At 43.5% G+C, this 12,226-nt stretch overlaps 1 protein-coding gene across 7 annotated transcripts in view; it reads right to left on the bottom strand.

Annotated features, from left to right (window-relative positions):
• The window catches only part of KLHL31 (kelch like family member 31), a 123,675-nt gene that overhangs the window by 94,901 nt on the left and 16,548 nt on the right, over positions 1-12,226 (bottom strand). For 5 of the 7 annotated variants that reach the window (XR_003419554.2, XR_003419553.2, XR_003419555.2 and 2 more), the window contains exon 3: positions 10,828-11,566. Coding sequence is in view for 2 of the 7 variants with exons in the window: in XM_027057560.2 (XP_026913361.1) it covers positions 10,834-11,566 (733 nt within the window). In the remaining 5 variants the exon portion in view is untranslated. Of the gene's footprint in view, positions 1-6,935; positions 11,567-12,226 lie in introns of those variants that run through there. The other 2 variants (XM_027057560.2, XM_053222684.1) reach the window with 1 other exon arrangement.

The raw sequence follows: 12,226 nt of genomic DNA, 5'->3' as shown, positions 1-12,226 counted from the left end.
ATGATCTGTCAGGAAGGTCTGCTGTATCCTCTAGAGAAGAGATGAACTTGCTCAGCTTTCAGTCAAGGGCTGCCGAATATGGTGCTTGGCCCATCGGAGGACTCACCTCCACTGGTGGTGACTTGAGTCCTTCTTGGTCTTGTGAGCAGACCAGTCTTCTCCCTGACTTTGCCATATTCTTCCACCATGGGGCAGATGATCTTTTGCCTAGTTCTTTACCCCCTCTTTAAAGAACATGGGCTCTTTACTATAAAGAGCCAATGCCAAAACCATTAGAAAACCCAGAGAGAACTGGGCACTGTCTCCAGTGTTCCGACAAGCCTGGCAGAGCACAACACAGCTGCTCAGGACTGCCGGGAAGTCATTGTTGTGGCAGTCAGCAGGCCCTCCGTCGCTCCAAAGGGTCCCACAGTGCCACCTCTGGTTGCTAGTATCCTCTGAGCCACATGACTGGCACAGGCCCCTGTAAAGTGTGCCACCTCTGACCCAAACAACTGCCTCAATCCAGGACAGACCATTAGTGGGACTGGGAAAGGGGGAGGCCAGGGTTTGTAACTTTGCTCTGCCCAAGCAGAGAGTAAGTGCACAAAAAAATTATTTGTATGGTGCACTGAGGAGGCTATGGAAAAGGCTGATGCAGCCAGAGAAGACCAGCCTGTGAGCACTGGCCTCTCTAGGCTCCACCTGCAAACGTACAGCAAAATCCCTACAGCAAACCTAGGAGGCATCACAGCCATGCTGTGCCGGAACCCAGGCTGTGTGTGTCAGGGCATAATGGTGGCACCCACTGCAGCAGAGGACTCACATCCCCCCAGCCCTGGGTGATTCTCATTCTTCTGATTTAAAGTTTCCTTCTGCAGCCCAGAGCCCTGATCTCCCTACAGACATCACAGGGAGTTACCACCCCTGAAGGCTTCCTCTCTCTTCTGTGTTTGGTCAGTGCAGGCTGGGGGTGGCCGCAGAGGACAGAGGGCTTCACCAAAGGTACTAGCTTACAGAGCTGGATTGCAACTGGAAGAATTCAGGAGGAATCAAGGTGGGACTGAGACGGACAATGTCTTAGTATTTTGGGGATTTTCGGTGGAGCCAATTTGTCCCCATTCAATGCAAGCATTCTACAGGGAGACTCTCTTCCAATGGCATTCTCACTTTCAGCGCATGGCTCCCAAGGTTGCCCAGGGTCAGTCTCCCATCTCTCACATCACTTTCAGAAGTGTGCTTCCGTGTTGTGTCTCTGAAGGACAGGCAGATCTCCCTCTCAGTGGAATTTGCAACGTTTTATCTTTTTATTTATTTTTTTAATGTTTTATTTAATTTTGAGAGAGCATGAGCAGGGGGAGGTCAAAGGGGGGGGGGGCAGAGGATCCAAAGCAGGCTCTGTGCTCAGGCCTAGAGCCTTACTGTTCATTGTTCAGGACTCTGCCTTGCCCTCTGTATCTTTAAACTTGAAAGACAGAACCACTGATGGAGGCTGCTCTGGGGTTCTGAAAGGTGCCGGGGTTCGGGCTGCAGGGACCCTGCTCCCAGGAGTCCCTCTATTTATCTCTCATTCCTGAATCAGAAGAAGCCCTCTGGGCATCAATGGGTAGGCTCCAAACTTCTCAGGTTCCTACATGTGACCACGAACACAGCTGCCCTCAAGAAGTATTTATAGAACTGAACGTTACCTATGAACTCATTTAGCTGTCATGTAAAGTAAGGTGTTGGAGTCAGAACGGCTGTAAATCTCAGGATGCAAGCATGTAGTGACATGATAAGATATAAATACAGATATGTCTCTGTCTCTCTTTATCTCCCTATCTTTGTCTTTTAGTCTGCTTGGGCTGAGACCACCATAATAAAATACCATACACCAGGTGCCTTAAACAACTCTTTTTTCTCACAGTTCCGGAGGTTGAAAATCTGAAATAAGGGTACCAGTGTGGTTGGATTCTGGGCAAAGGCCCTCTTCCTGGTTTACAGATGGCCGTCTTCTAATTTGTATCCTCACGTGGCAGAGAGAGCTGACTCTTCCTCTTCTCTGGGGACGATGATCCCATCATGGGACTCCACCCTCATGACCTAAGTACCTCCCAAAGGCCCCACCTCCAAATGTCATCATATATGGTTTCAACATATAAATTTCAGGGGACACATTCAGTCTGTAACAGTATAACTATATATATATATATATATATATATATATGTATATATATATGTATATACATATATATATATATACACATGCGCACTCACACACACACATATGTATATATATTTATAATAGGATTAGTTTCAGCCCTTAGCTGGTGTTTAGTGCTTACTAAATATACATATATATGCACATCATTTGATAGACTGTATATAAATATGGACATATACATAAATACCAATATATGTATTGCATCAAATGTATGTATGTCTATACATAACTATATTGAATAAAGTTTAAATATGGACACTAAATATTTATTACTAAATAAATACACTAAATAAACAGTTACCAGCTAAATGCTGAAACTAGTCCTAATTTGCTTTTAAAGATTTGGCAATTATAGAGAGAAAGCAATGAGATTTTAGAAAGTTTAATGGTAAAATAACTATATAAATATTATCAATCTTTTGAGATTTTTTTACAAATGTTTCTTTTTTTAATGTTTATTTATTTTTGAGAGAGAGAGAGAGAGAGAGAGAGAGAGCGAGCACAAGTAGGGGAGGGGCAGAGAGAGAGGGAGACACAGAATCCAAAGCAGCTCCAGGCTCTGAGCTGTCAACACAGAGGAGGACCTGGAGCGTGAACCCACGAGCTGCGAGATCGTGACCTGAGCTGAAGTCGGACGCTTAACTGACTGAGCCACCCAGGTGCCCCTGAGAGATTTTTTAAAAAACAGAAATGTACAGTAAAGGTTTGGCTGGATAATTCCTTCCACCTGTACTGTTTCTTGACAATGTAACTCTTGGCTGCCATTCGTTTAGAGAAGACCTATTTTCATGGTCTTGTATGGTACTTGTGCTCACCTCTTCCGGGGTAAGGGAAAGCGATTTGAGTATCATAGATACACAGTAAATATTTACTGATTGAATAAGTGAGTATCGTTAGAATAGGAATCTGGCAAGCAGTAAGTCATGATGGTTTTATCATTTCATTCATTCATTCATCCATTCACTCAACGAAAAATACTGATACCCTGGCTGTACACCAAGAATTGTTCTGGACACTAGAGGTACAGCAGTAAACAGGGGAGACAGTGTTCTCACTTTGAAGGAACGTATTCTGAAAGGGGTGGCGGAATGTACATAAAATGGGAAGGAAATATCCAGGAGCTGCAGGGCTGTGATGTGTTGTGTGTGAGAGGTGGAGGCAGGGAGGGGGGCTCGCCCAGAAGAAGCAGTAGTTGCAGAGAGTTGCAGCAGTGGCCAGAGTGCAGTGCAGAAGCCCGGAAGGACAGGAAAGAGATGCCCCAACCACTCTCTTCTGCCCTCTACCTCCTCCTGATGCCTCACTGGGTAAATACAACCTATGGAACAAAGAGTCTGAGTCTGGAGGATGTAGTCCCTGGGGGTCAGCCTCTGAGAGCACAGAGCAGGACAAAGACAGACAGAGCAGGATCAGGGGTATGGGGTTGGGAAATAAAAGAATACTGTCCAAATGTAGTCAATTAGAAAACTTTTACTTCTCCTTCTTTCCCTTCTTCTGCTTCTCTTTCTTTTTGGGAGAAGGAGAGAGAGAATCTTAAGCAGGCTCTACATTCGCTTAGCGCAGAGCCCAATGCGGGGCTTGATCTCATGACCCTGGGATCCCACAACCTGAGCTGAAATCAACAGTTGGACACTTGACCGACTCAGCCACCAAGGCACTCCAACTTTCACCCCTTCTAAAAGGCTCTGTGAGGCCAGGCTCTAAGTTAGGTTTATCTTTCTCTTCTGCACAGGACCTCAGGAGCACGAAACTTGGCAATAAGTAAATGCCTGTTAATATGATTGTACTTCGTAGGGTTGCCTCTGCCCAAATGAGTATGCTTCAGGTAGCCGTGTCCCATGGGAATTCTGGTTCTTCACTTTCCCTGGGGGAAACATAGCACCTTTTCACAATGGTGTTCCAACAGTGTGCTTGGTACATGGTTACCATGGTTCAATGAATATTTGCTAAACAAGGAAAGGATCCTTTCTGCATACAGAATTTCCTTTGCTACCCACATGCAAAATTGTGATAGAATAAAACTCTTGGGGGCACCTGGGTGGCTCAGTGGGCTAAGTGTCAGCCTTTGGCTCAGGTCATGATCGCACAGTTCATGAGTTCAAGCCCCGCATCGGGCTCTGTGCTGACAGCGGAGGGCCTGGAGCCTGCTTTGGATTCTGTGTCTCCCTCTCTCTTTGTCCTTCCCCTCCTTGTGCTCTCTCTCTCTCTCTTAAAAGTAAATAAATAAACCTTAAAAAAATAAGAATAAAACAATTCTCAGCTTGGAGCTCTACACTAAATGGAAAGGTTGCATAAAGGTTAGGGAAGAAGACTTGGGGGTCAGATTATAGCCATTTCATTTTCTTTCTCCCTTTCTCATTAAGGAATCCTCTCTTCTTGTGGTTATTAAGAATAGATCCATGTATTTCCTCTTTTAGACTCTACATAATGTGTTCTATTCTCTCCAAACAATCATGCATTGGGAACTTCCTTGTATGACTGGAGTAAGAGGAATTTAATCACAGATGTATGATTTCTAGTCAATATTGTTTTAGAAGAGGTAAAATCAAGAAGAGTTTAGAGTATTCTAGAAGTAGAGGGGCAGGGAGACCCAAAGAGGGAGGGATGAAGGGGTGATTCTGGTATTGGATGGGTTTCCTTGATGATTTGGGGGAGCCAGATTTATACCAATTCTCAAGGCTTACAGAATACATGTAATGTATGCTGTAGACCTATCAGGGCCCTGAATTGAGCAAAGGCTGCAAGAGTCATCTGGACTTGTTCTTCAGAAAGGAAAAGGCAAGATACAATAGAGGAGCTGAGTGCAAGTCTTATGAGGCAGGAAAGGGAAAGAGGAGAACCCGTTGTGCTGTGACCACATCCAGAAGTTGAGGGGAGGCAGTTTGCCTGGGAAGCTCCTTGCTCCCTGGGCAACCAGGGAGGAAGATGAGAGCAGTGGTTTCCAAAATGTAATCTTTCAATGTGCAGAGACAATGCTGTATGAAATCCTTTCTTCTTCCTCTTGGGCTCACATGAAGTCTGTTTCTCCAGCTCCCTTGTATCTAGGTACAGCCATCTGCTTAGTTCTGGCCAAAGTGATGTAGGTGGAATTGACATAGGTTACTTCCATACCTGGCCCACCAAAAACAGATCCTGCTCAGTTTCCCCCCCTAATTGTTGGTAGTGATGTCTCCAAGATGGAAAAGGAATTTCTGAATGTAGAGTCTATAGTGATAACCTAAATGTGAGCAGAAAGCAAAAACAGCTAGATAAAAAGATGTAAGTCCTCCATTCATATCACTGGACACTTCCCTCCTGTGGGTACATGTTGCAACAGTGGGGATGGAGGTAAGGTAAAGAGAAATGTTTGTCACTATAATCAAGGTCTCATTTCTTCCATTTTGATATATCACCCTTATCTGCACTAGATGAATCGTAATTTTAAGAGGTCTTCTTTTTTGAAAGTTGCAGTCACTTCCATAGCTGTGACTGAATATCAAGGCAAAATCTGAATAATAATTTCTCCAGGATGAGTCAGACTGACTTTAAAAGGTGCTTTTCTGAAAGGGATAAGAAAAGAAGACATATAGGATCTTTAGGCTAACCAGAGACTATTGTATTTGTCAAAAGGTTGGGGAAAAGGGCCTCCCCTCACCACTCTTTAAGGAGTATGTCTGGTCTGAAACTGGGTGGAAGATTGGCATTGGCATAAGGAATAATGCATCCTACACCTACATTCATAGACCATCTTGTGAATGCAGCTAGAAAGGAAAAGAAGGGACAAGAAGAGTATTTCTAGAGGGTGTGGGTTGGATTCCTTCAAGTCCCTTTCCTGAAATGGACTTCCTAATCCACTTCCCCTGCAACCCCGGTGAGGGGAAAGCCTAGAGGTAGTTTTGAATATCTTTCGGTCTCTAGTCTATCAAATTTGCAAACGCAGTGTATGCAATATGGTTATTCCTTTGATACATACTGGAGTGCCTTAGATGTAATTAGTGTCTTTAAATAATTTCACGTGTGCTAAGAATTGGATAAACGGACTAGTATGTGGACATGGGAGGGAGTGCAGACCGGTGGGGAAGCTTGGAGTTATAAATGTGGGAGTTCAAAGAAAAGTCAAGGAAACTCTGGGGCACCTGCCAGTGTGCTCAGAACTGGGAATGTGGCACCAGGCTGTTTCTGTTTGGGGGCCATTCTAGTCTCTTTTCATGGTGGCAAAGCTTGGAGAAGTTTAAGAAAAAGTAATCACTGCCATTTAGAATTTTCTAGAAATGACTAATGGCCTCAACTGAGTGTTATTCTTTAACTACTAAACCAGATCAAAGACTGAGCATCTTATGTTGGTTATATTTCATTTGCTCATTTGGAAGGTGAGGTGGAAGAGTAAGGCTGTGAGGGTTTGTTGGCACAAAATACAGTTTCATTTCCTAACATGTAGTTTCGATGCAAATGATGATGAACCAGAGTCCATGCCAGGTTGGCTGTGGTCAGGGTGGGAACGAGACTAGAAACCACCACACTTCATCTATGACTTCTAAGTGGTCAGGGCTGAGACAGACCAAACGTAGGCTTTTGTCTGAGCTACAAAGCAAATCACTCTCGATGTATAAAAATACATTTTTCCTTTACCAGTCCTCAAGCAGCTGAAACAGCTCTTCAATCATCTCATTTCGTTTTCTTGTTGTGTTTTGCTGAAGTGAGTCACCATGAAAACTAACTAGAGGAAGAAACCACACACCCCAGTTATCACACAAAGGACACTACAAAACTGTCCACGTGGATCACTGACTGAGCTCTTACTGAATGCAGCTTTATTGGTAGTGATGAGGTTACAGACACCACATACATTTTAGTTTGTTGTTCCTTATATGGTACCAGAATGTTTTAAGCAAAGAATTTTTTTTTTTTTTGCCAGAATTTGCTGACTAGATACAAAGTTGTTTTAAAAGGAGTATCCAAGACAAGCATTTCATCTCAAAGTCTCTGGGAAGGAAATTTAAATGGTTTTTACCTTCTGAATGTGCTGGAGGGTAAATCTTTAATATTTTAGATTCTTTAGTTCTCATAATTACCATGGAGGAGCATTGAGGAAATTTTGCTACAGTTTTTACTGATATGAAGAGACATACTGAAAAATAATTCCTTATAATGCTGCCTTGTGCTAGAAGACATATTCATCCGTGGCTGGGATGGGGATATAGCTCATTCAGAGAACATTTGTTCAGAAAAGAATTCAGAAGAATCATTCAGAGAAGATTACATAAACTTATTGCTTTGTAACTCAGGGAAAAAATTAAATGAAGTGATTTTAGTTTCTTTTATCTAGTGTCTTGGATAAATTCTGAAGGCATTTGGCCGAGATAACCAGCAAAAAATTGACCTTTTAACACTTACATATTTCCAGGGAAGCCTCTAGTTACATGCATATTTGTAAAATACACTTACTATAATTGCTGTGTTGCCTTAACCATAGAACCATTCAGTACATTTTCACTTCCTTCTTGCCTCAATTACACCTCTTCACTCGTAACACCCCGCTACCGTCTAATTACTGTTTAGAATTATATTAATCTGTACCATCACTGACCTTCTATTCATAACCAGTCTTACAACAGAGAAAGTAAACACAAAACTCATTCAATGACACCGAAAGCAACTGGAGCATCAGGGACGACAGTGGCACGCTAACAACGGACAGACCACATGACAGTCTTGTTTCCTTGAGACTCGCACATCAGGTCTCTGGCCCATTCAGAAAAAGAAAGCTTCTTATTTCAGCTACTGGGTAACTTGCTATTGCTCTGATAGGCGGAACTGATGCTTTTATTTAGTCACAGGATGTTGGCATTACAAAAATAACACGTCCTTTTCTTTCAGAAAAATAAAAGGAGGTATAGGGTTGGATCCTGAGACCAAAAGTATAATTGAATGCTTTAAACACCTGGAAAATGAAGTGCTTTTCCAGTTGGGAAACATGGAGAAACCGTCGCGGTTCTAGGGGCAACTGCTTCAATGGCAGGGTTAAAGAGTACGTTTCGCTCGTGCACAAAAAGTGACGCGCATTAGTTTGATTCTACATACTTTCATGTCTTTCAGTTGTCAGTGAGGGATGTTTCAGGACACAGCACTTTCACCAACACTTAATGTTCCATGCTCCCTACCAATGTGTTATGTCAGAAATTCCAGGATCCTAAATTCATATTGGTCTTTATTTATGGACCTAACTGTTGAAACAGAAGAGAGAGCAGCAACGTCCCCAGGAACCTGGTACGCCCAGACACGTGGGTTTTCTCAGTCTTCAAATAAACAACATAGAAAATACATTACACGGTAATTTCAAATGATTTACCCAGCTCCAACATGTCTCCAATCTCATCTCTAAAAAGCCACTTCCGTGTCTGCACCAAGCTCTCATCAAGCTCTGATTGCTGAAAAATCCTCTAGTGTCAATCTCTCCTCATTCTTCCAAGATAAAATGTTACAACTGATTGATTCTCATTTCATTCCAAGCCATAGGCCCTCCACTTCACCGAACTTCTAGGATCTCAACGGGAGACACTACTAGTGCACATCAGGAATTATATCTATTTGCCCACTTATGACCTATAATCTATAAGAAATCACTTTTTTTCCTTTCAAAATTTGTGATATACTACAGGCATCTCAACTGTACGAGAACATACGTTTATATCAAACTAAAAGATGTTATAGTCACCCTCACACAGGCATTGTGGGTTGTGGCCAAAATAATTTATTAAAAATGAAAAGTTTATTTTCCCAATGATGCTTCAAGGACAAGGGTTATCTGTGGTTTGTACAATGGTAACTTAAGGGGCTCAGTGATTTAACTTGCTCCATAAACTAGTTTCTTATACAGCTTTACTTTCCAGCCTGAACAGAGAGTCAAGGGAGCAGATACCTTTAGATTTGCTCCGTACGTGGAGAAGCTCTCAATGTTCTGTGTGGGGTGAGGAAACAGCCCAGTGTTTTTACATTAACAATGCCTTGTTCTCAACTTATAGTGTCGTAGGCTTTACCCAAGTGTTACCATTAAATACACAGAAATTGAACTTTTCATAAGGGGCAATGATATAAAATTGTTCCACAAAGTGTACTACATGAACCACTTTTCACAGTTCAAATAAAATATTTTAAATATAAATATTGTAACTCTACAAATAACCTATCTACACAAGGTAGGAGAAATGGGATTAATGAGAACCCAGTTACATTTCCACGTATCCCGTGTTTAACCATTTAAATAGTTTTATTTTTCAAAACCTAATTGCACATAACCCATAACTGATAGGCCACTTCTCCAAAACAAAGAAACTATCAAAGAATAAAGTGATAAATTATAAGAAAGGAAAATATGTATCACTTACTACAATCATTCCCTTGCTCCAAAACTTGGCAAACATGTAAGAAAATGATATCAAGTGGATACACCTTAATTTGCAAAGTTAATTTGGAGCAGACGAAGTGAAAACATATATAACAGAATGGGCATATATTATTTTGATATTTCCATGTGAGATAAATGTGTTAGATTTTTAACTAAGAAATCAAGAGGATTGCTGTGAAATGGAAAACAATGACATTTACCACCAGGATGTTATTGCCAAACCCAAGAATTCCAAACGTTCCCTTCATTCTCATCCATTAAAAAAAAAAAAAATGGGGGAAATCACATTACTGTTACCAGTTGTATAACCTTCGGGCTACATAAGCTTTAAGTTAATGATCCTTACAGCCATAGTTTTATTTGGTGTTCTTTCTTGGGGCTTACATTGGGTCAAGTTTGCATCTCCGTGTAGTTTTTAGGGTCAGAGTAAGGCTCCCATCATACTTGCAATTCCTTTAATAGGGGAGGAAGGTTGAAGTGCAAACACTTGTAGGAAAAACAACAAAATGATCTAAATTTACACCATAAACTAAATGACTAGTGGTTCTCTTCTTTGAGAGCAGTGTTTTTTGATAGCAACTACACTGGAGACTGAGGCACAGAGGAAAAAGAGAACAAGGAATAAACCAAAGGTATCAATGTAACAGTTACAGGGAGGAATCCCTGTTACTTTCCAGTCAGACTTTGTTTTAAGCTTTATGACTTTGTCACGGGATGCCTTTCAATATTCTTTACTCAGTCACGTATAGAAAAAGAAACTGCATTTAAATATAGAATTAAGTCTTTATGAATATAGATGGATTTCCATTTTAAAATAAAAGCTATGAATGCTTTTAACTTCCTGAAGAAAAAGAGAAAGAGGAAGATAAACTTTTGTACATGAAACTGCTTACTCGAATAAGCTTCCCGTCTACTGAAGGGTAAAAGAAAATTCTCAGATGTGGGTGTAACCGCTATGCATGAAGGGAAAACGCCCTGGTGGAAGACTGCCTGCAATGAATTCTGCCTGCCACCCAATGGCCGGTGAAAGGAGTGGTTTCTTTTCTTTGTGGCTTACAGGAAAAAAAAAAAAACAAAAAAACAAAAAACAAAAAACAGACCCAGAGGTAGATTAAGCCATACCCGGAATTTAAAACCACCAAGACATAGGCCTCGATATAGTTTAAGATACAACCACTGTAGTAAAGGTTATATATTTTCCTTTCGGCTAACTCAAAGGTTACCCACGAACGCCTATTTGTTCTTCCTGCGTCCCCGCATCTACCTGGGTTCAGATACTGACTGGCACGGAGGACACCGAGCTGGCTCGGGATTCCCGGGTCACGCTGTTGGGCATCGAGAGGGTGCAGCAGGACACGCCCACGGTGGCCTCGGGCAACTCGTCGTCCTCCATCCACTCGTTGAGCTCCGGGCTGAAGCACTGGATGCACTTCTTGTATTTCTTCTCGCCCTCGTTCCAGCCCCCCACGAGATACGCGCGGCCGTGCAGCGCCGAGGCGCCCGCCGTGCTCACGCCCACCAGCAGCGGCGCCGCGTAGCTCCATTGGCCAGTCGCGGGGCTGTAGCACTCCACGGTCAGCACGTCCACGCGCTCCCCGCGCGCCCCCAGCTGGCTACCCCCCATCACGTACACCCTGTCGCCCAGAGTGACCGCGCAGTGCCAGCCCCGCGGCGTGCTCAGGCCCGGCAGCTCCTGCCACGAGTCGCCGGCGGGGTCGTACGCGCACACCGAGCGCGAGTACGCGCTGCCGATGTACCCGCCGGTCACCAGCACCCGGCCGTCGGTGACCGCGCTGGCGTGGCAGCAGCGCGCCACCTCCAGGGGCGTCTTCGGCTGCCACTGATTGGTGGAGGGCACGTAGCATTCCAGCGAGGCCAGACTGCCTTCGGTATTGCGGCCGCCCACGGCGTAAAGGAGCCCGTTGAACACGCTCAGGCTGAAGTGCGTGCGCTTCTGGTTCATGCTGGCCAGGTGTATCCAGGTGTTGAAGCGGGGATCATATCTGAAAATGGCAGAGGAAGTGTGACAGCCTTGTTGGCGGCAGCTGGAGAACCCACGTGAGTCCACAAATGGAAATGTTGACACTTCCTGCAAGGAGGCTTCCCTACCAACAGGGCGCAGCCCCTCACCTGGGGGCTGGTGTTTCTGTGTCAGCCAGTAAAAGAGCGTGACACTTGGAAAAGGCAAGGTAGGCATTGGTGACTCCTCCTCCTCCCGTTTATAAAACCCGCTGTCACTTGGAGAAGTCCCCACAGAGCCCAACCTTCCAGTCCCTCTTCCTCCATACTCAAATATCCATCATGGGGAAGATTTATGCGTGTAGGGGAGGCCGTGCAAACTGGGTATTTGTGGCAAGCAGAAAGGGAACACTGCCACATTGACGTCAATTCCACATATCTACAGACACCAGCCATCCCTTGCTCATTCTCACTGCTTAAGATAGGAGTTGGCTAGTTGGATTTCTCCATCTCTCACCAATACCTTCTCATTTACACACCTGTCCTGGCCATTGCAACAGTAAAGCTAAGTCACTCAACCAAGTCTTCTATCATCTGTTTAGAATGAGATCAATGGAACTCATATCCAAAAACATCAACAGATGCCTAATTTTTGATACCTTTCTATTTTTTAGCACCTCTGCGCAGGGAAGATTTTTTAGGTT

This window comes from Acinonyx jubatus, chromosome B2, assembly GCF_027475565.1.
Source record: "Acinonyx jubatus isolate Ajub_Pintada_27869175 chromosome B2, VMU_Ajub_asm_v1.0, whole genome shotgun sequence".
Lineage (NCBI taxonomy): Eukaryota > Metazoa > Chordata > Mammalia > Carnivora > Felidae > Acinonyx > Acinonyx jubatus.
The sequence above is the reverse complement of the archived record's forward strand: the minus strand, read 5'-3'. Positions and strand labels throughout refer to the sequence as shown.